The following is a 27,127-nucleotide window of genomic DNA, read 5'->3' on the forward strand; positions in this document are numbered from 1 at the left end:
TTGTTAACTGAAGACATACTTCTCACAATGTCTTTTAAATTACTTATCTGACTAGATGGAACTGAATATCCATTTTGCCTCTCCCAAGCCTGAATGAAGTGATTTGGAGAATTGGGGTCTTCCATGTAAAACTGAGTCTCTGCAAAGAAGGGAATTACCAAGCAAAACATCTCCCTGCTGCAGTTTGAAGTTAGTTCAATGAAGCAAAAAACCGTGGGAACCAAATTTCCAACAAATATTCTAAATTACTCATTGACTTTAATTCATTCCTAGGCAAAGGCCAAGCACTGCACCAAAACAAGCAGATTACCTGTGGGGAAAACACTGCAGGGCATTGTTTTGATTTAATCACAATGAACATGCACTCAGCAGAATCTGTCCCAGGACAGGCTTACATGACTTCCTTACCTCAAGATGAAGTATGTCCTTTCTCTGGCCTTTGGTGGACATGTTTTGAGTTACTGTAAAAGTTTTCTGGCAAGGAGCAAGCACTCTAGGTACAAATGGCTTTATACTTACCTTCTTTTATAGATAGATAAGATAGATACAAAGACATGTGTATTTCAGAGATATTAAACAAAGGAGGCAAGAGGAGGATGGAGACCCAGCATGGACCAGTGGCATTCTTACCCCTTCCAGTACAGACTGCTGGAATTTGCTTTTACCACGTGACTCCTTCTTCCACAATCTGCCCTCACTCTGCCTGGTGCTCTCAACCTGGTGTGCCCCATTCATTCCTTCCTGCTTCCTGTGGAGGTGCTCCCCTCCATCCGTTTGAGCAGCTACCACCCAACCAGCACAGCCTCAATTTCTTTTTATTTGACACTCCATCTTTGCCTCTTCAGATGTTAATCCTTCACATGGCTTTACACAAACAGTCCCAACCAACATGATGACAAAACCCTACCACCAAACACACTCATGGCTACTCAACCATGAGTCAAAACCAAGGGAATGAGACAGTCACAGGGCCATGAAGAACAAGGATCCTGCTATAATCCTGTGGTCCCAGCATTTATCCCAGGGGTGGCTATGGTTTAACAACCACAACCATAAGCAACGTGAATACACAGCTGGAACTGCATTTTTTTAATATACATACAGACATTTGGAGACACAAGGATACCTGGAGCATTCTTTGTCTCATTTTACCTAAAGGTAGTGATCCAGGCTGATCTTTGTGCTGGGCTTCTTTTTCCTGTTCACCTTTCAGGACTGCTACAGCTTCAGCTGTTACTACTTGTACTATCCTCGCAGACACTTCTTCTGTGGCAGCAGCAAAGTCAGAAAAAAAGAAAGAAAAGCATGCTAATTAGAATGGTGTTTTGAAATCAGAAAGATTAGCTTAAACAATAAAAACCAGAGGCTGATTTAATCCATTTTTAAAACGTAATCCTTTTTCCTGAAATATAAGGAAATCATTAAAAATAAAAAAGAAGGACCAGATATTCCAAAGGTTTCAGTGGAAAATGCCAAGTATTTCTAAAAATCAGGAGCTTGCTCTATTCAGGATGCACAAAGCATCACTATTAAATGTTCTTTCTATTAAGGACAATGTGCAGCAACTGCAATATTTTAGGACAATCATTTATTAAATGTCTAGAAAAATGTCTGTAGATGTTGTTTTGCAAACGGGTAGAATGGGCAGCTGAGTAATGTAATTTTTAGACATTTAATATACAAAGTTAGCTGCTTTCCAACATGCCCTTTGGATTCTAATTCCTCCTCAGCAGCACACAGTATGCATTAAAGGCACTTCCCAGACAGCTATCTCTGCTGCTGAGGGACTTGAAGGGCCAAATAGCATTCCTGCATGGTTAACATCAATACTTCATCTCCCTCACCCCTTTGAAGACTGCTACACAAAGCTTTATTTAAACAGTAGGTGTGAGTACCATGCAGAGGGATGGCAGAGATGACATTTTTTTGGTGGAATGGGCTCCTTGCTGCTGGCCCCCAAGCTGCTCTGTGCATGGAGCTGACTCAGGCACTGCATGCTTGACAGAGCTGGGTGCCACAGAACCCACACTCTCCTCCTCCCCACTGCCCACAAGGTGTAGCACACCTGAGAAGGGCTGAGAACTGCCTGCTCTGGTGAGCAGAATGCTGTAGTAGGACCACTCAAGGAGTGAATTCTTCCAAACTGAGAAACTGTCTCAGCTTGACTCCAGACCCACTCAAAGGTGCAGTGAAACCTCATCAGGCACACAGCTGCAACCATGTGGAAGCAACCAGAGAAGTTTCCTCCTCTCTAGAAGTTCAGGTGCCTTTGATGTAACAAATCAAGATGTTAAGGGCTGGTCCAGCACCATTCAGAGAGCAAAGGGTTTGTGGTTCTTATCTGTATTTGAGTCTAGTCTCCCTTAGTCATTAATCAATGTATTTCTCTCTCTCAGCCAAACACAGTGGAAATAAACCCCTTCCCTCTCCAACTATATCCAAGTGCTGTCTGACAGCTGTTCCCAACACAAATGGAGCTGACCCCCAGGGAAGGCCACAAGCTGCACAGTCATAGCCCACCAGCTGCACAGCTGGGCACACCTGGGAACAGAGCAAAACTTGACTGCTTCTCCAGCCCTTGTGTGGAGACAGAGGTTTGTAATGGCAGAGGTCAATACACCCTGCTCCTGCCAGAGCCCCCATTAGTCACCATCCTGAGGGCAGGAATAAAAGCTCTGCTCACTCATTACCACATCCTTCAGGCAAGAACTGGCTGGGAAGGGCAAGTATGTTTAAATCAATGCCCTACATGTAACTTCACAGCAACCACTCCGACAAGGGACTGTCCATTAGATTAATAATGATTTATTTTCACAGTTACTCTTACAGAATTCCCTTGTACTTTTAATGTGAAGCTATTCCTCTTCACTTGTCCTTTAGAAAAGCCAATTGTTTTTCCCAAAAAAACACAGATGTGAATTACTACAGCCATGTTTGTCTAAAACCAAAGTGCTAGGTTAATCTTACTTTTACACAAACTATTTAACGAGATATTAAAAATCCCCATCCACTGGCAAAGAACATTCCTAACTGTTGGTGTTTATACCCTACAATTCACTGCACTCCTGGCTGGTCACCTGGAGGGCAGTGACTGCAACAGTTCCATTGGCTGCTGCTAACAGCAAAAGTAGATGGAGGAATACCCCAGAACAACTACCAAGCAATGACAAAAACAAGCTGATTTGAAAAACATGAATTTGCAAAAACATTTGAAATACATGCATATAAATTTGAGGATAAATACAGATTAGAAATCTAAAGATGCTGCTTTCCTACTGTCAGGAATGTGAAGTTCTGGCAGCCTTCCACATTGGAAGAAATTAATCAACTGTTTTTTGAGACGAGGCTACGTATGATAAAGGTGCCTGTAGGAGGAGAAGAATATCAATAGCAGCTCTAGTTCTGCTCTTCTGTTTAACAACACATCCCTAGTATGAGATCAAAGTCCCCTCTGTGGTTAAGTAGATCAAATGGAGCACCATAACCCCACCAATCAAGTCATGCATGTGGCCAGTCCCATAGATCAAAGAACAGGGATATTGATTTAAAGCCCAGCAAAATTCCCAGCTGCCTTTCAGGAGCCTGCACCTCATTTTGGGGCTTTGCACCCATTTTGGGCTGCTTCCACACCTGCTGGATGCTGGGGGTGCTTCTTGCCACCTCTTGGTTCCTTCCTCGCGTGAGAAACACAAAGCAGACACTTCCCAGACTCTCACATGGTGCTGCTGCAGACCAGTGGACTGGACACAAATGTGGAATCCTTACAGGTCCTGACAGCTCCCTGTGTTGTGAGGCACAGGCAGCCTGCAAAGCACGAGCTGGGAGAAGGAACCTGCGGCATGGCCCATCCTGCTCCTGGGGCCCTCCCCACACCAGGTCGTGCTGCAGCACCTCCCATGGGCTGGGAGAGACAAACTGCTCTTCCACAAAGCAAACTTGGATGGCTGGTGTATCCCTGTTCAGATTCTGCTCTTTCAGACAGGAAAGAGCATCACCCTGACAGTTCTGGTGAGCATGGAGAACAGCACAGAGCTTCACTGAGTGCCACGGCTACAGAAGACCCCGCACCAATTCCTGCCACCTGAAGGATGTGACACATGGCCCTCCTGCCAAAACTTCCACCAAGCTACTAATCACAATACCATCAAGACTATACTATTGGCTCAGATGAACAAATTAAGACTCAATGAGGAAGATTGTTAAAAGAATCCATTTTTAAAGCTTATGTTCACATGACAATTTTAACGAAAAGCTCCAATTAATTTCTGATTTAGAATATGCAAACCTATATCAGGTTTAGTACCCTGGAGCATATCCAAAGGAAATTCCCTTGGTCAACTGCTTTCCATCAGCCAAGCTACTGCAACCCTCCTCCCAGCAGGGTTAAGACAAATCATTAAAAACTGCCTCCTTTTTAAGAGAATTTATCCTTGCTCCCATCCAGCCTGCTTCTCTACCACAAATGGGCTCTACAAGCTCAGAATGCAGTTCTCACCCTCTCAGCTCCCTTCCTGATTTAATTTGCCTGGGACAAAGATAATGCTTCCACAGGGAGCTATGAGGGAGGGTGAAAGGTTGTCTCCTGTTAAATAGAAATTTCCATTTCAGGCTACGCAAAATAAGTAAATAAAAATAAAAATGGCCTCTGGGCTTGTATGTTTTGTTGAGTTTGTTTGGCAGTGTTCTTTAATCAAGAAAGGCTTATTTCTGAACACTGCTGATGGATATTTTGGGTGACACAGGGGGCATGGGCAGTTCATCAGAACAGTGCTTTTGCCATACATGACTGCTGCAAAAGGACAGACTCCTCTGTACTAATGGACACTATAAATAGAAGATCCAGTGGGTAAGTCAAATCCTCACAGGGCTGCTATTGAGACTTTTCATAGTTTTCTTATGGTTCAGTTAAATTTCAAGGCAGCCTAATGATAAAGAACAAACAAACAAAAAAACAAAACAAGACCCAAAAAAAGGGGAAATTAGGCAGCTTGAATGCTGTGGATGCTGGGCTATGTATTCACTAGACATGGTTTTGCTTGTAGACATTTATTTTCCCTCTCTTTAAACAGTCAGACTCTCTCTGACTCTACTTCATGCCACAGAAATGGCATTAACATACAAAACAAGCTACAACAAATAGATTTATTTCTTAAAAGCAATAAGGAGCATGGCTTTACCTTAGACTCCAGCAGAATAAAGAATAGCAACATGCCTTTTCTTTGCATTTTGTAGAGAGTAAAATTTTGCTCCTTCTACCAAGCTGTCAGCTGTTCATGGTACAGGACACAGAATGAGCTTCACAGTTTGATTTTAGGGAATACACAACCCTAAGGTATAGGCAGCCCTCGAATGGGATGTCCATAACAAGGAGAAAACACAGTGAAAACGCTCAGCACGAGCTCTCCAAAGCCCTGACAGGGAGCAGGCTGAGCTGAGAGGCCAGGGCTGACACACCAGGACAGTAGCTCTGCTGCTCCCTCAAAGGTCACTTCAGACCACACTCCAGCAGGGCTGCCAGGTCAGCTCTGCCCAGCTGCTGCCAGTGCCATGGCTCTTCTGTGGCAGGAACAGAGGACAGAGCCCTGTCTGGGGCACCACACTAATTTAAACCAAAGTTAAAACTCAAACAAATTAAGCACTCTGTGTTCCTGGTTTTGGAAGTCAGCCCAATTCTTCTCCCAACCCCAGCATACCAAATCAGGAGATGAGGAATCTCCGTGTCCCAGAGATGACTCGGGGACACAAACCCCTTCCAGAGTACTGAGATGCACAGAGGATGCTGAACCAGCTGTGATGGGGAGCCACAGCCTTCCCTCTTGGCTGTGTTTAGAAGGCTGCTGCCTCCAAAGGCTGCTGCCCCCCTCAAAAGTATATCCACAGGCACAGGAGCTGCCCAATCCCCAGCCCAGCCACTCCAGCGCTGAGAATTACACTGAAGCAGGTGTAATTCCAACCTGAAATTCATCATTCCTGCACTCCCTCCTGATAGCTGAGCCCCCTGCCCAGACAGAGACTCAGACAGGGCTGGTAAATGAGGTTACATGCCAAAGACTGGCTACAGCACAATGCAGTATCTGGGATCAGATCCTGTACAAGGCCAAGATGTAATTTCAAAGCTCTCCTTGGTTCCTTATTGATCCTGCTGCATTTGTCATTGGACTGCAGATGTCTCCACTGGCACATTACCTACAATACTTCTATTTCCCATGACAGCTTTCCATTCCATTAACTTTTATAACAGACATGTTTACCAGCCCCAGAGACAGATATACAGACGGTGGCAAGAGTCTTTTAAAATAGGTGTCTGAGCTTTCAGGCCCTGACATAAACATTTCCACAAAATAGTTTTAAAAAATAGGGGCTTTTAAAATCTGCAACTATAAAGGCAAGAGCAAAAATCAGATCTGTGAGACATCTGTGATGTCTGTTCTTTACATGCCCTTTTAATGGTTGTCCTTCAGCCTCTAGCACTTTTTTCTCTTTCAACCTACCACAACCTCAACTCATGGAGAAGCTGAGTTTGCAATGAACACCACTACTTAGGCGAAACTATTCAGCAGTTTTGCTTCATCCAGCAATGCCTTTTATCTTCTCTCCCCTGTCCCTCTGTGCAGTGCTGTATGACTACTCTGAGGACTGGTTTTGACAGGATGGGCAGGGCTCACAGCCTCTCCCTGCCTCACAGGCGTGTGACTGGCACTGATGCAAGGATCCTGCTGGCAGTGAACTGGGAGCTGGTACAGCCTGCCCTGAGAACAGCTTGCCAGTCACCTCATGTAACAGTGTCAGAGATTCCTCAGGCCAGAGATCTCCAGTCAGATCAGAGTGTTTCTCCTCAGCTCTTCTCCTTTCCGGCCTGCAGTCACCTGTGTTTCATGACTGCCATTCAGCAAGATCACAGGGCCCATTTATCTATTGCTTCTTCCCACCTTGAGAACCCATTTCACAGCAACAAGGACAGTGCCTCCTAATATGAAATGCATATCACATCTCCACAATTTCATCAGGACAGTCATCCCAGACTAGAGCAGCATCATGCCTTCCTCTTTCTGGCAACAGCTCTACCCAATGCCACCAGGGTGGCAGCAAGACCTTCAGTGTCCTGTGGCCACAGAAGATGTCACCTGGGCTCTGTAAAGCATAACATGTTTAAGGCATAAATAAAGTTTACCATGCTTCAACTGCATGGTCATTCTCATTTCTGAGCTGAATATTTTGAACTGATGCATTATGCACCAGACTGAAAGAATCCTTCTTGAGGGAATAAAACTGTTCTTTTAGAAAGCAGAGGGAAGGATTCCTGTTCTAGGAAGAGGTAGGTGAACACTTTCAAATCCAATTCTCCAAATAAAAGACTGCAGCTCAGTAGAAGACACCAATAACCAACTGCCTGATGAGCAGTGTGCAGAATCCCTGCTCTTATTTGTTTTCATTTACCTCCCAAGCATTCTAGCCCGTTCTGCTCCAGGAGAAAACCAAACAAAAGGGATGACAGGAAGGAGGAACAGAAAGAAGGAGGCTGCAAATTGTGTCAAAACTTCACACACATTCATAGGGTCACCAATCAAACACCTACTAAGAAAAAGCAGTGAGCTCAGTTAAAGTAAAGGGTAATTAATGTTCCTGGAGCACTGAGGCAGAAGAAGGATTAAAGAAAGCTGCAATGAGATGGAAAGGATAAAATAATATGTTTCATTAATTTTGCTGCATTTTAAGGAAAGAACACAGGCAGGGCACAACAAAAGGATTAGCTACATGTATACTTGCAGAATTGTGAAAACAAAGCAATTTCAGTCAAGATGTGCCTGTCAAAATCCTCAGTGGGATTCAGAGCAGTTTCCAAGGTAACCAGCACTAATTGTTGGCACAGTGCAATCGAGTCAACAACAAAAGCACAAAGCAACCTGCACCGCCTTGTGAGGCAAAACACCCCACATATTCCTGCAGAAAGAGAAGATACAAAATGGCTATTTGCTGTCTTTGATGATTTAAAAAGCAAACCAGGACCTATGGATTTTTCCCCCCCCGGGTACTGCAGTTCTGAGTGCAACCAGGCTGTAAAGCAAATAGAGATTCGATTTGTTTAGAGACATTAGCCAGTCCCCTAAGGACAGGTCCTGAATCCATGCACAGCTCTCCTGGAAGCTGGTGGATGACTTGTTTCACTCAAGACTACTGAAATGTTGGAGGAAAAAAAAAGATGCAGGCATCACCCAGCGGCATTTGGGGCAGAAAAAGCAAAGATACACCTTGGACTTGATCTCTGGGATGATGACAGCTCTAAATACTGCCTTTCTGCATGCAGATTATAAAACAAATGCACAGCAGCTAACAAAGTATTATGAATAAGTTATACAAACCTCAAAAAGTGCCAACAGATTAGTGCTTGAGATTGAAGCAAAAAGCCATAACATAGCTTTACAGAATTCAAATACTGGCTTTCAAACGGCTTTTGTGAGTGTAAATATTTTGCTGTAAGTACGTCCTTGATCTGGATGTTGGCAATATTAACAATAATTGGCAGGAGTTATGAAGGCAAATAATATGAACATCAGCTTTTAAATTAAATGCAGTCACAACACAACAGACAAGTATCATTTCCCTAATAAACTCGTTGACTTTAAGCTACTGCAGCATCCACAAGGACAGCAACAGATTAATTTAATCACCAGGATTCACCAGCTAACCAGCAGAACAGGCCAGAAAAGGTCTGTGTTTTGGGAAAGAAAGAGCTTTGATGGTTTAATGCACTGGATTCCCAAGGTACAAACATTCAGATTAATGCTGGGGAAAGATGTATTGCAGTCACTGTGTGAGAAGGGCAGGAACAGGTGAGCTACAGCTGAGTACCTGGCACAGCAGCTTCATCCCTGGTGAGCCCCACTGCAAATGCATTACACCTCTGTGTTTTGGGGCATTCAACAGCCCCTCCTCTGCTGTCCTTAAACTCTAGATTGTAAATCTGAACTACAACCACCCAGCTCCTTAACACTTTTGATGATCTTGGAGTTCTTTTCCACCCTCAGTGATTCTCTGATTCTTGTGCTATCTGCTTTATATCAGAGTAAATCTGATGCACAGCTGGAATCCTGGCTGCAGCCGAGCAGTGCTGGCCTGGCTGTGCTCTGCTACAAACACAGGGTGGCTTTCCTGGGCACCCTCAGCTGCTGTGCAGCACTCAAGGAAGCAGCAGGGAAGCTCAGGCTGCCTGTCCCTGGATTGCTTCCACATGTTCTGTGTGTGTTTCAGCTCCCCGGCTCTGACTGAATTTCCCTGATCGCTTTCTTCAGGGGGAGACTTGGACACATCGTCCAAATCTCCAAGGCACACAGTGCAAAACCTAAAGAGACTCATGCTAGGAACCAGGAGCCATTCTGAAAGCTCCAGTGAGCCTCCTCCTTTGGCTCCCTAGCACATTTATTAGGCAGAGGCCTCTGCCACACTATCAAGCAGCTGTAGAACAAAACACCAAGGGACCAGTCCCCTCCTCAGCACCCCCCCTGGAATATGTAAGTCTGTTAAAAAGGAGTCACACCAATGTCAGTATAATAATGCAACACTTTAAAAATGAGCCCTCATTACTGCAATACTTGTTTCCTGTGCATCCCCTGAGTCCATCTTCTGAAGTCTATTGCTTGGAACAAAATATTTACTGTCAGCATTTCCCAGCCAAATTAGAGGTGGGAAAAGCTATCAGTTCTGTTTTGTCTGATGCATAGGCAACACAATTTAGAGCAATATTAAAGCTGACAACACCAAACCCACAGCCAGGGCAATGCAGTGATGTCCCACTGCCTTTCCTGAGATTTGGCATCAGCTCAGAACAACACCTGCACATACAAAGCAGCTATATCTATCTTTCCCCAGAAGTATTAATTCCCTACGACTCACACAGAAGAAACCACTTTGGCTTCAAAACAAAGAACCAGCTATTTAATCCTTTCAGTGTGAGTAAATGCACATAATGGGTAAGTCACCTTTAAATCAATATTAGTTTTGGGCTTCAGTACAAGTTAACATTTTAAACAAACCGACTTTTAAGAACCTTTACAAAAGTCAATGAAGCATCAGCCACCTACAGAAGGAGGTGATGCATCCCTCAAAGTTCATTTTTAGCTCCTTTTGGGATGATTTTAAACACTTTTTACAGTGCTTTCTCTGATGTTTTTTAAAAAGGGTTCACAATGTGCTATAGAAACTTTGCTGGATTTAAGCTTAAAATTTACATTAACCCATGCACATCTTGTGTGGGATTTAGTCATGCCTGGTCAGGATGACTGAAGATCAACCTGCCAATGCCAAGAGAATGCAGGTTTAACCCATTAGGGGATATTTAACACACAAAATGCAGCAATGCCATGCCCTGCTCACCTCAGTGCTCATGCTGTTGGTCCAGCCCAGCTCTGCACTGCAGCAGCAGCTGCATGGCTGATCTCTCCCAAGCCCTGCTTCCCAGTCCAGCCTGCACCTGTACCAAGGCAGGAGTGTTTCTCCTGCCAACAGAGGAATGGTGCTGCATCCTTCCAAAGGAGCATGTGCAAGTGGCCCCACAGACAGGCAGTGGCCTGTGCTGTGTACAGATTAACTTTCAGAGCAGTTCTCAGCCAAGGTCAGCAGCTCTTCTATCTGTCCCCCTCTTTTCTGGCCCTGCCCCAGCTGAAGGGAGCCTTGCCTTGCCTCTGACCAGAAGTCATCCCTGAATCCTGCCGCCATCCACTGCCTGCCCATTCCTGGGGACTGCCAGCTCACAGCTCTGTGTGTGCAATGGGATTAGGAAAGAGAAATGTGCACCTACTCTTGAAGAAGGAAAATGTGAGAGTTGCATATCTAAGCCCTCAGTGCATCTTCAGTGCCCTGGCACAGGTTGCCCAGAGAAGCTGTGGCTGCCTCATCCGTGCAAGTGTCCAAGGTCAGGTTGGACAGGGCTTGGAGCAGCCTGGCATTAGAATAAGATGAGCTTTAAGTTCCCTTCCCACCCAAACCATTCTATGGTTCAGTGACCTTCTGAACTATCTCTTCCACTTTTGCCAAAGCTGCCTTCTCTGGCACCTAAATAGCTGCAAGCTCCTGCAGCCACAGTGTTAGAGATGTCCAGCTGCTGGGGGGAGAGCTGACACCAGGGCTGGAGGCACTGCAGCCTCCAGGAGAGCTGCATCCAGAAGCTGAGCACCTTAGTGTACTGAAAACGAGGAGCAGTTGTGGAAATGCCAGGTTGCAGAGCAGCTACACTGGATAGCTGGGATAAAGCTGGGAGCACATACAGAGGACAAGACTAAAAAAAGAGACAACATAAGTGAGAAAGGAGAAAGAGAAGGAAGAGCTGACAGAGCAATCATTGAGAAGGATGACATACTCTTAAATAGAGAGAAAGGATGACAGGGAAAGGAAAAAGAAAGCAACTCATACACAGGAACAGCTAGGAATTAGTTTCAGCTCACCAACAACCTCTGCAGGCTGCATTATCCCAGATGCAGCACATACTCTGAATTTGGGGTAAAAAGGAACAGTCACCACTGAATCCAATTCCCTCTCCACATATGTGGTGCAAGGCTGTGGATGAAAGTAGTTTCAGTAGAGCAGCAAGATTGCCACATCTACACAGCACTGGCAGCTGATACATTCATAAAGAGGAGCAGAATTATCTGTCTGGACAGATGCATGGGCAGAGAACCAGACTGTAAATCAGTTTTATCCTAACTGCCAGAGGTTATAGGGGTTGCTGGAAGCTCTACCAAACTGATCATGTATCATGATGAATTAGTCTCAAGGAAGGAAATAGAAACAAAAAGCAAAGTACCTGGGGTTTATTTTCCCCTCCCAAAATGCACAGTGCTTCCCAGTGAATCTGATTTCCATGAACCATTCAATCTACTCAGTCCTGAGTGAAATGACTCTGAGAAGCAGCTAAGAGGTTTTTCTGCCCTGGAGCTAATGATATCCCTCAGTTATTTTCAAAATAAAACTGCATGCAACTAAAACTAAAGTTTTGGACAGTCATTTTCCACACACAGGAGAAGGACTCACTCCCATGATCTAATGCACACAGCTGGGGTGCCTTGAGTTCCCTGCACTTTCTGCATGCCATAAGGAATGCCTCAATATAACAAAACCCCACAAAACAACCAAAACTGCATTTCTAAATAATCACTTCAGAAGAGGTTTTCCAAGAACCACTTACTGTGCTCTGTAGTCAGTCTGTGAAACAGCAGAGTAAAATGTAAATATTTTGCTCAGAATCTCCCAAAGAACAAATAACAGCGTAAACACCATCACACAGACATCTCACTTGGAGTGTCTTTGAATTTCCAGATCAGCCATTGGGAGGGACAGGCACTGGATCATCAGTGCTCAGCTGCCAGCCAATGCCAGCTGTTCTGTGCTGATTTCCATCTCTTCAGCTGGCAAAGGCAAGCAAATCTGCATTATCATTATAAGGACTGAATTTCAAGTGAGCAGTTAATCTACCAGCAGCAACTCCACAGAACAAAAAACCCTAACCAAAACACTAGTACACACTGAGTTTTGCTGTCCTTACCCAGGATATGAATACAGCAAGAGAAGAGATGGTTTCTTCTCTGTACTGTAACCTCACAGATAGACAAAGACAGGGGGGTGTCCCTTGCTTCCTTCTACTATTTCCTTTGAGTTTCTCACTCAAATTAAAACCCAGATTGCCTTTGCTTTCCATTTTAATAGAGAGTAGCAAATCGTGGTTAGTCAAATCAAGGAATTTGCATATATATCTCTCTCATACTTGTACTTTGTGCAGAAAATATACCCCAAAGTAATATTTTCTTTTCATTTCCATTAAAATGGTGCCTCAGTGAGGCCTACAGAGTGGGGTCCCAGTCACAAAGTGCTTGCAGTCTCTTCCTTATCTCCCTTAACCTTGAGAAGCAAATGCTAGAGGAAAAGAGGAGAAAAACTAAATCCTGCTTTCCTTTGTCAGCCAGCCTGACTGTGGCTCACAGACGTCACAGGGAGCCTGTGCACTCCTGAATGCTAAATAATCTCCTAGGCTACATACTTTCTCTCAGTGGAGCTTAGAAAGAGATCTCACTTTGAGCAGGGCCACGTTGGCATGGCAACGGGGGAAAAAAGAAATCAGCAAGCCTGGAGGAGACTTTGTGAGACTCTCATTTTTGTGAGGGATGTGATGGTACCTACCTCCTCTCCACCAAGGGTTCAACCCGTGCCCAGTGGGTGAGGAAGGGCTGATGTCCACCCTGTGCGCTGGCAGGACCTGGGGATGCCTTGTCCTGGGCTGGAAAATGCATCAGCCCAACACCTGAGCTTCCACAGTGGAAAAATGGAAAGGAAGGATTTGTGAAGTGCGGGGCTGAGTGGGTTAATGACTGCCCTCATGACCCAGGGCAAGGGAGCTGGAAATGGGGCCAGCAGTGCTCACCAGCACATCCCCTGCTGTCACCTAAGAACCTGCTGCTTCCCTTCCAAGGTGACTTTGGAGAAGAGGCCATTTCAGCTCTGCCTGAAACAAGAGTAGCTGTATGCCTGCAAAACAAGGCTCTGTTGTTTAGTAATGAACCTTCTTCCAAATCCTTCTGCCCTCAGACCAAAACTGGAATGAAAGATTATATACTGGCACAGTCCCCAGCAATACCAGCTGCTCAGTGCCAAATATTGCCCAGTGTTTCTGAATGTCCTTTATGATGCCATCATGGTGATGGAGACCCTGATAGACACTTTAAACACAATAGTAAGGAGCCTTTGAAGCAGAGCTGAGCCCAGCCCAGAGGGCAGAAGCCTGTGGGGAGGTGGCACACAGCCCTGCACAGTGCCACCTGTCCATGGCTCTGCACAGACCTCCTGGCTCACCTGGGGTAGCTCTCTCCACCCTGGTGCCTTTTCTCCTGGCTTTTACAAGTCCTGTCTACTTCATGTAACTCATAAATACACAAGCTGTTTCCTACCACACACTTCATAAACTGAAGAGGACTCCAGTAGAACAGACCACAAATCAGAATGTTTTCTGGGCACAGCTGCCCCACCAGTCACTCAGCTAATGCCACTGCTGGATGGTTGAGATCTGACCAACAGAGACAGGGAAATCTGCATTTACAGCCCTCACAGAACAGGTACTTAAACAGGCATGGTGGGGAGGGAGGGCAGAGGCAAGCAAAAAGCAGAGATAAGGCAAAAATGAAACTCCCAGAATGCCTTGAGTATTTGACATTTCAGCAGCAATAACTCTCCTGGTCACAGCAGTCCCCCAAGAAGGGCTGCAGATGTTCCCAAAAGGCAGCTTTGACAAACAGAGCTCATGGCATACAGCCTAAACTAAGGTGTGGCTGAAACATGTTATGAAAGATGCTTCTTCCATATCCCAGCCTTGTTGCTCCTTGTTACATCTCTGAGGTTATAGATTATGTTTTCTGGGAGCACTGACAGCAGCAAGTGCGTGCTGGTTGCCAAGCCAACACGCTCACAGGCACTCTGCTCTCACTTCTTAAAGAAGCACAGCTGCTTTTGCAATGCTTGTATTGTCACAAGGAAACAGCAAAGTGAATTGAAACACCAACAGGGAGCCCAAAGGAAATGGCTGTGGATGCCTTCCCTGGGCCAAAAGCAGCACTGATGTGGTACAATGCAGCAGTTGGCTCTGATGGTGTTGCTGCATCTGGTTTGGGATACAGATTTCAAAAGCAGATCTGAACCACACACTCCCAGAGCAGCTTATGGTTAAAAAAGCCTGATGGCTGATGTTCTCTACGTGGCTGACTCCCAGCCATGGGAACCAAGAGCACCTGCACACCAGGTTATCTCACCCTGCTCCCTTTCAGACAGGAATTTTTGCATTCTGCCCACAGCTGTGCCAGCCCCTCCAGCTCCTACCAAGACATGTCAATCACTGACTGATTTCTGAAGCCCTAAGAGGAGGTGGGAGGGCATAGCCAGCCCCTTAGAGAGATTATGACTGGACAAGAAAAGATGTCTTACTGGATTGACTGATAGGGCCAGCCACAGAAAAACCCCACAGAGACTGGTCTGTATAGTAGTTATTGACTATTTTACAGTCAGGGGGAAGAAAGCTGTGGGTAGGGAATGTGAAAAGATGGAATTTCTGTGCCTATATTCCTTTATAACAAGGTTAACAGAGAACAGTAAAACCCCCAGCATTTTCTACAAGTTCCCTAGAGGGTCTCTGCTGCCCCCACCCACGCAGTCTTCAGCAACACACTTTGAGTATGTCTATAATATTCCAGTAACATGTCCCAGAAAATGACACTTGTACAACACTTAACACAGAGAAGAAAAGTTTCAGATGCCTGGTATGTTTGCCTGTATCTAAATTGGCAGAGAGGATGGTGTACAGTAATTACCGTCACATTTCCTGGGCAAGGGGAGGGAGATCAAAATGCCTAATTAACAGCTTATTTCCCATGGGAGCCATCAATGACATAGTAAAATACCTTCTTCCAGCTCTGTAAAATAAATAACAGAAATGGGACAAACCCAGCAGACACATTCAGCTCTGAATGTCATTGATTTTGCATCCTTCTGTGCATTTTGTCTGCATTGCTCAAGACACGCCGCTTGCTGAAAATGCGCATCTGACAACAAGGCTGGGAGGCTCCTTTGGCAAACAGGCATTCAGGGAGCTTATCAGGGGGCTTACAGCTCCACAAGGACTTGGGCAGCAGCAGGACAGCCAGTGCAAACAGCCAAATAAAAAGCAAAGCTCTGACAAAAGCAGTCCTGTTGGAAAGAACAAAAATGCCTCCATACAAAGAAGGCCTGTTTGTGTGTCTACTGCCAGTGCCATCAGAATACCACCACTTGTATGGCAAGAGAGCGAGGAAGGAAAGGGAGATTAAATGAGATGTCACCAGAGGAGGGAACAAACCACTAGCACACCATGGGAGCAGGCTGTGGCTCTCAGTGCATTTCAGCCTGGAAAGGCTCTTGCTTTAGTGACCCCAAACACGGAGCTGCCATTCTGCTCCAGGGCTACTCCAGAGGGACTGAGGGCCCTCAGCCTGTACAACAAAGCACCATAGTGATTTTTAACCACCATGGTGATTTTCTAACAGTGCTGTGCTGATGTGTGCTGTGAACAAGATCTTCTTTACCTGGAGACTGGCCACTACAAGACAAGGTTGTGGAAGACAATGGGATACAGACTGTTTCATTGACACACAGCAGGAGGCTGAAACAAGCACAATTCCTGCCTTCAACACATTTCTGTTTTGGTTTTTTTTTGCATAGCTAACCCAAAGGGACTTTGCTCAAGCACTACTGGCTGTGACAAGACAATCTTTCACTCACATTCCCTGCACCTTATAGAAATATGCTTGTTTAAAAGAGTAAATGGTCAGAGGAATAAGTCTGTTTCACATACCCATTTAGTCCAGCTTTCCAAAGCCTGAAACAAAGGGCTGAATTAAGATAAATTACATTCCAAGTTGTAATGTGGTTTGTCCCTTCCCAGTTTTCTTCAGTTGTTTCCTGCTGTCTGAATCCCCTCCTTTCTGGTGTAGTATCTGCCATCACACAAAAGCTGGTTTGTCTCTGGATCAGCACATAAAACTGGACCTTGTCCTATTGTCCTTAGCTTATCTTACAATTTTCCTTTTTCCCCTGCCTCTTCCCACCCCAGCTTTGCTCCCTATAGCCTCCACTTCACCAGCTCTCTTGCTGCGGTTTCCCCACATTGCTCAGCCCCTCATCAACACTGCCACTTCTTCATTCCTCCTCACAAATGTCTCATGGATCTGCCATGGGCTGCCTCTCACCCACCTTCCTCGTGATCCCAAAAGTGCCCAGCCTGCAGTGGGATTGCTGTGCCCTGTCAGGGAACTTGTTACAGCTCACCACAGTCCCTTTGCATCCCACATGGCTTGGGTTCACTGAAGGGCTACATTTTGTCACTCTGGTATGACATGCTACTGTCCTTAACACTGTCTGCCACCAGGACACAGACACTGTCCTGAGGCTCTGGTAATAGGATTTCAGGAAAATGCTTTCCCTTCATCTGTCAAAAAATAATTCATCAAATAATAGTGTGGATAATCCAAACCCCATCCAATTACAAATCTGAATTTGGCATATAATGAAGATAGCACTTAATCAGTTGAGTCACTGTATATAAAGACATATTGTAGAAGATGCTTCACAATGTTCACCACTATTATCCCTAATTATATAAATTTGACTGGTTAAATTTGACTGTATTACTGAAAAAAATAGATGCATTTTAAGTGCAAAAAGCAAAACCTTTGTAGCTTGATGTTCTTGCAATTCAAATAAAATGGATTATGTTGAATGGCTGGTTCCCAGAGAATGCTGCAGCATATCTGTAGTCCTCCTCACAGCTTCCTCCCAGTTAGCTGACCACAGCTTTCCAGTGAGCAAAGAAAAGGCTGCTACTCCCATGTTTCATTGCAAGTCAGACACATCCTGTGCTCTACCACTGGGTCCAGTCCAAAGCTTTCCTTGTCAGCCCACTTCAGAGTGAGTTTCTGAGGACTACACTGTCGTGTCCCTTTGCATCACACATTTCACACAACATGAAAATGTCCGTCTTGACAAAACCTACAGGTCTCATTCTCCATTCTTAATAATTCCATGGTCTTCACCAAAGATGCTCTGTGTGTGCAGGTGAGAAGGGACATGGACAGGCATGAAGCAGGGGGAACACATCAAAACTCAGTGGTCTCAGGCTGTGGGATGCTGCAGACTGCACCAAAGGCAAGGTGTGTTCAGGAAGCACCTCCAGAACAGTGTGGGATTTGTGTCTGGCAGAAGCACAGGGCTCAGCTGGTCTGCCAGAGGTAGATAGATACTTATCTTAGATACTTATCTGTAAGTAAATACCTATTATTAGTAAATATTTAGAATAGAGACTCAACAAGATAAAGGCCTTGTCAAGCCCTCTAAAGGGGGAGATGATTCCTCAGGTTTTAGCTTTTATATTTTTCAGATTCTGTACAGCTTTAGTGTGTAGTTCTGAGCTTCATATTTAGGGAATGGTGAGCTCTCTTCACAGAGTAGCTAGACAAAACAATTCCTTCTCTAGCTGGAGACCAAGGACAAATGATCCAAATCTCAGGCCCAAGAGCATAAACAATGTGGGCTGAAGAGAGAAAAACAAGAAAGATGGGACTTCATAAGCTGAAGCTGTAATTGGACAATTAACTCCAATGTACAAATGGAGCAGAACTTATAAAAGCATGAGATCCCTTGACCAGTCATTCATTTTGTGACCATTTTGGTTCATCTTGGGTGTATCCCTGGCTGAGCTCTTGTGCTGCCCAAGGTGCATCCATTGAGGCCTTTTAATAAATCCCTACTTTATTCTTTAACTCTCTCTAGCCTCTGTTCTAGGTCAGCCTTCACAAGGCATCAGTCCAAGTACATATACAAATTTATATTCACAAAATACAAAAAGAAATAGGTGATTTACTACCCACACTTACATCACATCCCTAATAGCTTCCTGTGGGCTATGCCAAAAACCCAGCCTGTTCTCCTGGCCTTTGACTTGGGTGCCTGCTGGATCAGGCCCTGAGGCTGCCCTGCCCTCAGCTCTGTGCACTCTGCCACGTTCCTATTGGTCCCTTTGAAAGGAGGGCATTGATGTGTCTCCATCATGTAGCCATTACCAGCACGATGCTGAGACAGATCAATCTGGCAATACAACAGCCAGATCCAGAGGATTCCAAACATTGAGGTCAGACTCAGTAACTCTTAGCCACTGAGAGAGCCATCTATACACAAAGGCAAATTTTAACTGTGCAAATCTAAAAATGTCACTTGTAGTGATGGATTGGATGTGTTTCAGGAAGAACTGTCACTTCCTCCCCCACTACCATCCCTTGCCTCTGCATCACTGTGGGCATAAGGTGTCTTTGTCCGGGTGGCCTTATCCTAACTTTTCCTTTAACACACAGCCCTCTGATTTTACAGCACAAGCCCTGTGAAAGGGTGTCCTGCTGCTTTGCTGTGCCTTGAAGGATCAATTGCCCTGCTACAGAACACCCGTCCCTTGGAGAGGGCCATTTTGTGGCTAAATCCCAGCTCCTGGGTCAGCCAGATGCAGCAGCCCTTCCTTAGGAGAAACACGTCAAAATTCAAAATGCACCAGGGCTTGGGGTGATGGACAGCTCTCTGGGAAATCCCTGTTTGAACTAGTACTCTGCTGTGCAGAACGTTGTGGCAGTTGCTGGGGATTTACAGACTCCAACATGAAGGCTGAGAAGCCAAAGATTTTCCTAGGTTCCAGTGCTGGACTTATACCAGAAAAAAAAAAAAATCCCTGTAAATCTAATCAAACCCACAGCTTGGTTAATTATCTCCATTGACTATGGCTTCCTGTGCACTTTCTCCCCAGATGTTTGGAGTCACTAAGCTACTACAAATGATTAAATGATTCACATTATTGATAATTATGTGTATCAGAGTGGCATTTAAAAACCCCACCTGATGCAATACCCCGCTGAAGCTACAATTTGCAAACAGACAAACACAGCAAAGATGACTGAATTTTGTTGAGAATAACAATCCAAATTTCAAGATCAAATTCTGAATTGAACATCAAAAATCTACAAGTCCTGCTCCCACATTGCATTTAGCACCTCCAGCCAGTAAATACCAGTTTGAAGGGGCAAAACACACTCTGGTCCCTTTCTACCACTACAGTAAGTAAGTTGCTAACTGGTTTCTCCTTCAAAAGAGAAAAAAAATATTGAAAGAAATGTATCTTAGGTATCCTACAAAGGTTTACATTGCCCTGATTCAGCTTAGCCAGTGCCTGCGTGTGCAGTGCACAAGTTTCCAGAGAGCCAGGAATTCAGGCATGAAGGCGAGCAGCTCTAGGGACTTTTCCAGTGCTCAAGGACAAAGATGTCATGAGATAAGCTATAATAAGACTCCCAAACAAAAGCTGTACATATTGACAGCAAGTCTCCACACCAGAGAACTTAGAGTCTGAGCAGACAATGAGAAAACTGCAGGGAAGGAGGAAATGAGGCCACAAAGTGGCGACTGAAGCAAACTTCACCTGGATGAAGAGTAATCTTGTTCCCTTAGCAAATGTGTGCTCCCAGCACTACTGCATGCCCTAGAACATGCTTCCTCATTTTGTCTTTTTCTGCTTTTAACCACTTGCCTCAAAAAGCAACATGAAAAGGCGTTACTATAATGTCTGCTGATGGCCAGCAGTGGTTTTCTTCCTCCTGTCACCCATTAGGTGCAAACTCAATTAAATGTTTGGATCTCTCTGACCAGCACTGAGAACCTGAGTGTGAGAGAGCCTGAGAAAAGCATTTCTCTCCTCCCTATCTAAGGATAGGAAATTCCTCTTCATCGTGTAATCCCCCCTTTTGCAAATGTATGGGGGGACTTGTCCAACAAGGGGTGACAAATCTGTGGCAAAGATGAGACACACTCAGTCTTTATTTGCTGGCTAAACACAGAATAAAGCTGGGGTAGAGCAAAGAGACAAGACCTCATTATCATCTCCCCAGTCATCAACACTGTGTTCACCTGAATGCTCACACATGATTTCTTTTACCTTGGCCAACATTTAAAAGCCAATCTGCAAGAAGAGAGTTAAAATATAGACACATTTACTTTTAGCAGATATCTCCATTTCCAGCACAATTGCTTATGAAATTATTGTATGGTCCAGGAGCCTTAAAATTCTCCAGCCTCTGAGAAATTATGGATAGCATCTCCAAATGCTGTCAACAGCCAAAAAAACATTGCTAGAAAGATCTCTTTAGCATGCATGAATGGATGCATCAAGGGCAGTTGTGTCTATACAAGAGAAATTCTTCTTGCACTGTGCTTTTGGGGTTTGGAGTGGGAACTCTGCACAAAGATAATTAGCATTTATTTCTAAAACAGGAAACTTGCTTTGCATATTTCATTTTGACACAGTCACACTCTTCTTTTTTTTTTTTCTGCAAACAACAAGCTGAATTCTAAAAACCTTACATAGTTTACAAATAGACTAAGTCCCAGCGAGCACCCAGTGAAATATGGCTGGGCAAGGATGAATAAATGCTGATACTGAATTGTGGTGTTCCCAGCCAGAATGAACTGTGCATTATTTAGCAAACAGTACATGGTTTCAAGAAGGTCTTGCTACTTGTGAGCAATAACAGGAGAATCCATCCTTCCTGCACACACAAATGCATGAGCCATCCATGAACAACATTTGGGCAGTTTCCTACTCCCTGGCAGCCCAGAGGACCTGAGCAGCTGCTCTGTTGCCACATCCCTTGATGGGTGACCCTGTGTCATTTACAAAGAGCCTTCTCAGAGCCCTGCCCAGAATCCTGAGTATGTATCTGGGCAAAGATGCAGTCCATGCAGTGAAGAGCAAGTGACCTCTCAAAGCACATACACCCTCCTCATGTCAGGTTCCCCATGGGGACCTGACTCCACCTAACATCTCCTCTTGCAGAAAGCCCCAGGGTGTGCAGAGACCTGTGCTCTGCAGCAGGGCATGGAGGTGCATTACCTGCAGTCTCCCTGCTCCCTGATGACAGCTCTCCATTGATGCCATTCTCTTTGGTCTGAGCATATGTCCCTGGCTGCTCGTGGCTGCCCAGCCTCAGCTCCTCATCCTCTCGGTACGGAAATCCATTGGCACTTCTGACCAGTCCAGCGCTCGCGCCACCCTGATCCTTCATTTCAGGTGAATGTGGGTGTGAAGAAGCCTCTGTTAGCTGACCTGAAGTCCAGTGTGGTGCCTTGGCTTCGTCTTTCCTATCCTCAGCCATGGCTCCTCGCCTTCAGCGTGTGGCCTGTAACGACATGAGCGGGAGAGATCAGCTCCAGGTGGGTGACTGTGTCCCTGACTGCCAGCACAAGCAGTCACCAGCAGTGCTGCTGCTAAACTCAAGTCCAGCAGAGGAAAGAATTATCTCTGTGTGTTTGTCCTAGCTGTGAGTGAACTGATTTACAGCCAAAAGAAACCACCAGCAGTAAAAATTATGGGTCAAGTCCTCCCTGACTCTCACATGCCTTGCAATTATTAGCACCATTTTCTTGATGGTTGCCCATTCATTAATCTGATTTTAACACATTAATTACAGTTAAAATATCAACCCAATTAACAAGAAGTGAATCTGTCATCTCAGTGCCATGACCCATTTCCAGGGCAAAGAAGGAAGAATGCCACAACTGCTGCAAGTGAAGCTGCTGCTGAAGTGAAGGTGCTTGTCAGGCACAGAAGCACAAGGTGACATGGCCTCTCCAGCACATGCAATCTGCTACTTGTCATGACAGAAGCCAAGTCTGGGAATGTGCACTGGGTTCCTGAACATCCATACTGTTTGATCCCAGTTAAATCCCCTCCTACTTGCTGTCATGTGAACATTCACACACACTTGTACAACCCTTTTGTCCAAAGCAGTCCATGGGGAACAGTTTGTTTCTCACACAAGCATTTACATTCTCTTTTGACTATCAGTATTTGTACAGAAATAAAACGAATTGTTATTTGCTATTTCACACATATTTCACTCCTGTTAGCTAGATCTCATTTGTCCAAGCCAAGGAGAAGCCACTGCATAAGCCATAGCACTTGGCTATTCCTCACAGCTAAATGCAGCAGGAGCTCCTCAATATGTAAACCTAGGAAGGCAAGAAATCATAATCATGTTTTGATGATACAATGGCCTCTGGAGAGGGGAAGGCGACCTGCCCTGAGTTAGCTACTTCAAAGTGGAAACCAGCAGGCCTTTTCCAAAAGCACTTGCCACCTCCTTTTTTCCCTGGGAGAAAAGAACATAAAAGCAGTGAGCAGAACGCAGTCAACCAGGCACATATCACAGAGGCTGAGCAGTCTAGAAAAGGCACCGCAAACTAGATAGTGCATGTATTCTGCAGATATTTAACAAAAACAAACCAGAAAAAGAAACTAGTTTCCACAATGTCAGGTCAGTTTGAAGAAAACCTCTAAACATGAGAAAAGGCTATTTGCCAGACAATCATTCATAATTGATAATTTGACCTCTTTCTGATCAGACATTATAATTTATTAATAACAGCTTTCAGAGCTGCTGCAGATTTTTAAAAAACCATGGTGAACGACAAAATTAGATTTCATTCACAATATGTAACTCAAACTGGCATTCCATATCAATGAGGACTAATAACTCTTCTGCCTCACAGTGAAATCATGTTGTTTTACAAAGTGCTCTGCCCGCTCTCACCCTGACCCAGCATCATTCCCTGGAGGTAACTAACTGCATACAGACTGAAGGAGCTGGTGAAACTTGCAGAGAGCAAGATTTGCAGCCCAGATTTTCCTTTGAGCTGTACTGAAAATGATGGGATGAGCAGTATCACAAAGAGAGGAGACAAGCCTCAGTCAACCACAGGTAAGAAAAGAGTGAACACCTTCTTTGCTCTCCCCACCTCTGTTACCCTAATGGGAGACTCAACAGGGAGACATTCTGCATGTACAGACAGCTTTAAAGCAGACGTCTCACACCACACCAGCCCAAGATGGGCAAAAACCCCTCCTACAAACAAACAAAAAATATACCTCTGCCTCTAGATCTGTTTACTGCATGATTCTAGAACATTTTCTCACCAGAACCTTTCCAAAACATGAGGCCATGGGACAAATGTCTCCCTTTTTACAGCAATGAGCAGCACACACTCAAAGTCACCAACATTTGGGATATGAGGGCAGAACAAATTCTGTGCTGCAGGAAAAAAAAAGAGGCAATGCTAACTTATAGCCCTTGGGGAAACTCAGGAAAAAAAAACACAAAAAACCCAAAAAAACAACCAAAGAAAAAGTCCAAGCCCTAACCCAAGGCTCCCTCACCAACCCAGTGTGCTTTGAAGCTGAGAGCAAGACCCAGGAGCAGGATGAAAATGCCCACCAGCTTCACCAGTTCAGCCCCTAGTCATCCATGAGAGGTGACAGAACCACAGCAGGACAGGAAGGTTATGAAAGAGCCAAGTGTAGAGAATGTGGCTCTGAAAATCACTGGGACAAATGTAATGGTTCTATTCCAGCACCACAGTTTGGTAGCTATTATCCATGAAGTATCCTTCCTGGTTCCAGGCACACACTCCCTGCCTCACTTGAAGCTCTTGAGGAAGAATATTCACATCCTCACAATGGACTGTGTCACACAAGTCCCCAGTGAAAATAACAAAAGCGCTTTTATCTTTAAAAATAAATACAGTGGGCAGACTTCAATGCGAGCTGCGTGTATCTGGAGGCAGAATTTGGCTCAGTATTTATAAAAGATGGTTACAGAGTAAAGCATGGATGAATTCATTCTTGCCTCTCTGTTATTCATCAAGTGCTCTCAGGGTTTATAATGGTAGGAGAGAAACAGGGAGTGAGTCACACAATGCATCTTTGTACTCAGCAATTTAGCAATGACTATCTGCTGTGTGCTGTGATTCATCCACAGCTTGGGTTAAAATCCAGAATACACAGGTGTGCTTTGCACCATCAAGTGAGCTGTTTTTCTTTCATTTCATTAGCATACAATGGAATTAAATTAATCAGGTAATGTAAATATTGACAGAAATACTGAAGTGGCCAGACAATACAGCAGAATTTAAATAGTGATAGCTATGTAAAAAGAAAAAACCTGGAATAATTTGGACAACCTAGGGAAACACTGTACTTCAGGGAAGCAAACAGTCCCTCCTTTTACCATTAGTTTCTTATTCTTTGCATAAACTGCAATGAAGGCTTTCAAAAAGACATAGATAAGAAAGCACAGCCAGTCCTCTAAAATGTCATGCTGCTTTAGTTCAAATTGATTTGGATCTTTATGAGCCTGCCTTTGCTAACCATTACAACAGAACTGCTTTATCAGGGAAGACACAGCAGCAATCTTCCAGCAAGTTCTCACTCTTTGTGAAGGTTAGTGCTAGGGAGGGGGTGACCAAGGTGGGTGCTTGACCACAGCAGGAAGGGCAGTGGAGCTCACAGACAGCACCAGCCTTGGCTGCACCAGCCCACCAGCACAGGCCCTTACTCCAGAGCCATTCTGGCCCACACCATGGCCACAAGCCATGGAGCAGGCTGTGGCAGCCACACAGCACAGGTAACACTCCTCCCTCAGGATGTTCCTCACCCTGAAGTCTGACCAAGGCCACCCATGCAAATCACAGCGTAGGACTGGGGTTGGGAATGTCCCCTCCTTCCAGAGGGATCAAGTAGGTGCTGCTGAGCACCACAGACCACATCAGTGATGCTGACCCACGCCCGTGGGCCATACACAGCCCTCCCAAAAAGGCTTTCTTTGTCCAGAGTGACACGGAGGACACTACTGAAGCCATTGCTTGTCTGGAGAGATTGTGCTCCACTGGCAGCAGCAGTGAAGAGATCCTTGACAGACCTTACGTTCATGTTGTAACTCAGGCAGTGCACTGAGGGGACAGCATCATGGATCTGAACTGGACATCTTATCTTCTGAACTAATAACCTGGAGGAGAAACTATGATAAAAATGAACCCTCCCAGCTTTTTCAGCCATGTGGGAACTGTACAGAGACAGAAAATACTTAAACACAGAGGGACAAATCTCAGGGGGGATATGTGGTCTGACTCTGCAGTTACCTCCTCCTTTTGCAGGCACTCTACACATATTCATAAATCTATATTCTCTTTCATGTGACACCAGCTCCTGCTGCCATGGCTGGGTTGAACCAAACCTGAATGCTTTGAACTCTATGCAGAGCAAATCACCCACAGTAATACAGCATGAGGCCATGATATGCAAAACCCAAGATAATGCTGATTTAAATTTCCTGTCGTGCTAGCTGTCCAGAATCATCTTAGTGTTACATTAGCACTGCCTTTGCATATAAACAGATGAACTTTCTTTAAATTTCTTACTTGTTAAGACAACAGAATTAGGCCAATACTGAAGACTTTTTCAAATAGACTGTCTTCCTGTTTCAACTCATGTTTTTACCTGTTCTTGTATCTATGAGCCCGTTCAGAGTGAAACGAGGATATTTAATTTCAGGGAAGCTAATTCAACAATTAAAAGAAACAGCTACCTGGATACATGGAAGAAGAGCAACAATTCTAGTTCAGGCAAAAATTAGCACTGGAGATTCCTGAAAGGAGAGACAATACACTCTTTAAAAACAGAAAAGCAAACCCTGGCAGGGAGTGGGAAGAAGAGGGGATGTGCCCAGTGTATGGCTCCAGGACCAAATCCTGGCTCTCACAGGGCAATTTAACTCAGATTCACCAGAGCACTGAGTTATCTGCCCTGAGTTGCAGCTGCTTCCAAGTCCAGAGCCACAAGAGGGAGGGGATTTCTCCACAATCTGGAGTACACAGATATGGCTAAAGTCCTCAGGTATCTAGGGCTTCCGAAACTCCTCAACTAGACTGCCTATAAGAGATTTTTTAAAGAAATTTAAGAAATTCAGAGAATTTCTTTCAGAGAAAATAAATTAATGAAGTCACATATTCATAATTTTTTTGCAGAAAGAAGAGCACCAAGAATTAAAGAGGAAATTAAGATAGCTTAAAAATGAGTTACACTCTACACAAATAGGGTGCAATTGAATTTACACTAGTAAATAACACAACAAAAGAAATTTCATGACCACACAGCAACTGTCCAACAGGGATGATGGATCTAAATATTAAATACTAGGCACAGTGATTTAAAAGGTCCCAATGGAATTTTCCAGTAAATTTAACTTACTAACAACTTACATCTAGAAGAGCCAAGGAAAGCATGGAGGTATCAGGAGGCTGGAATAGAAACAAGAGGCAGAAGGTGGGAAATTTAGATGGACAAGTTCCAGTAACCTCCTGCTACCATTAAAGCTCAGGCTGTAGTATATAATACACAAACCTTACCAACACTGTTGTCTTCATGGACTCTCCACATATCCACGAAACAAAAAGGCCAATTTTGGATGCCATTTCACTCCTGCATTTCAGCTAACATACATCTCTCAAATTAATGTGATTATTTTCAGATGTGAGCCACAAAACAATTAACCAAAGCCACACTTGATGCTAAATGCCAAAGTGCCATAATTGCAGTAATATGGAATATTATTAGAGAGAATTATACATTCTCTCCATGGGACCCACTTTACTTCTCTAGCTGAATAAACAATGAACAAATTTCTCTGATATTTTAGAA

The 27,127-nt window shown here is 44.5% G+C and overlaps 1 protein-coding gene across 33 annotated transcripts in view; it reads right to left on the minus strand.

The window, feature by feature from the left end:
• The window catches only part of MAP2 (microtubule associated protein 2), a 220,107-nt gene that overhangs the window by 47,773 nt on the left and 145,207 nt on the right, over positions 1-27,127 (minus strand). For 28 of the 33 annotated variants that reach the window (XM_030952111.1, XM_030952108.1, XM_030952128.1 and 25 more), the window contains 2 exons: positions 21,488-21,773; positions 1,153-1,266 (listed from right to left, as the gene is read on the minus strand). In XM_030952111.1, the coding sequence (XP_030807971.1) occupies positions 1,153-1,266; positions 21,488-21,749 (376 nt within the window). In that variant the 5' untranslated portion in view covers positions 21,750-21,773. The remainder of the gene's footprint in view (positions 1-1,152; positions 1,267-21,487; positions 21,774-27,127) is intronic. The other 5 variants (XM_030952117.1, XM_030952115.1, XM_030952109.1 and 2 more) reach the window with 3 other exon arrangements.

Source organism: Camarhynchus parvulus, chromosome 7, assembly GCF_901933205.1.
Source record: "Camarhynchus parvulus chromosome 7, STF_HiC, whole genome shotgun sequence".
In the NCBI taxonomy this organism is placed as follows: Eukaryota; Metazoa; Chordata; class Aves; order Passeriformes; family Thraupidae; genus Camarhynchus; species Camarhynchus parvulus.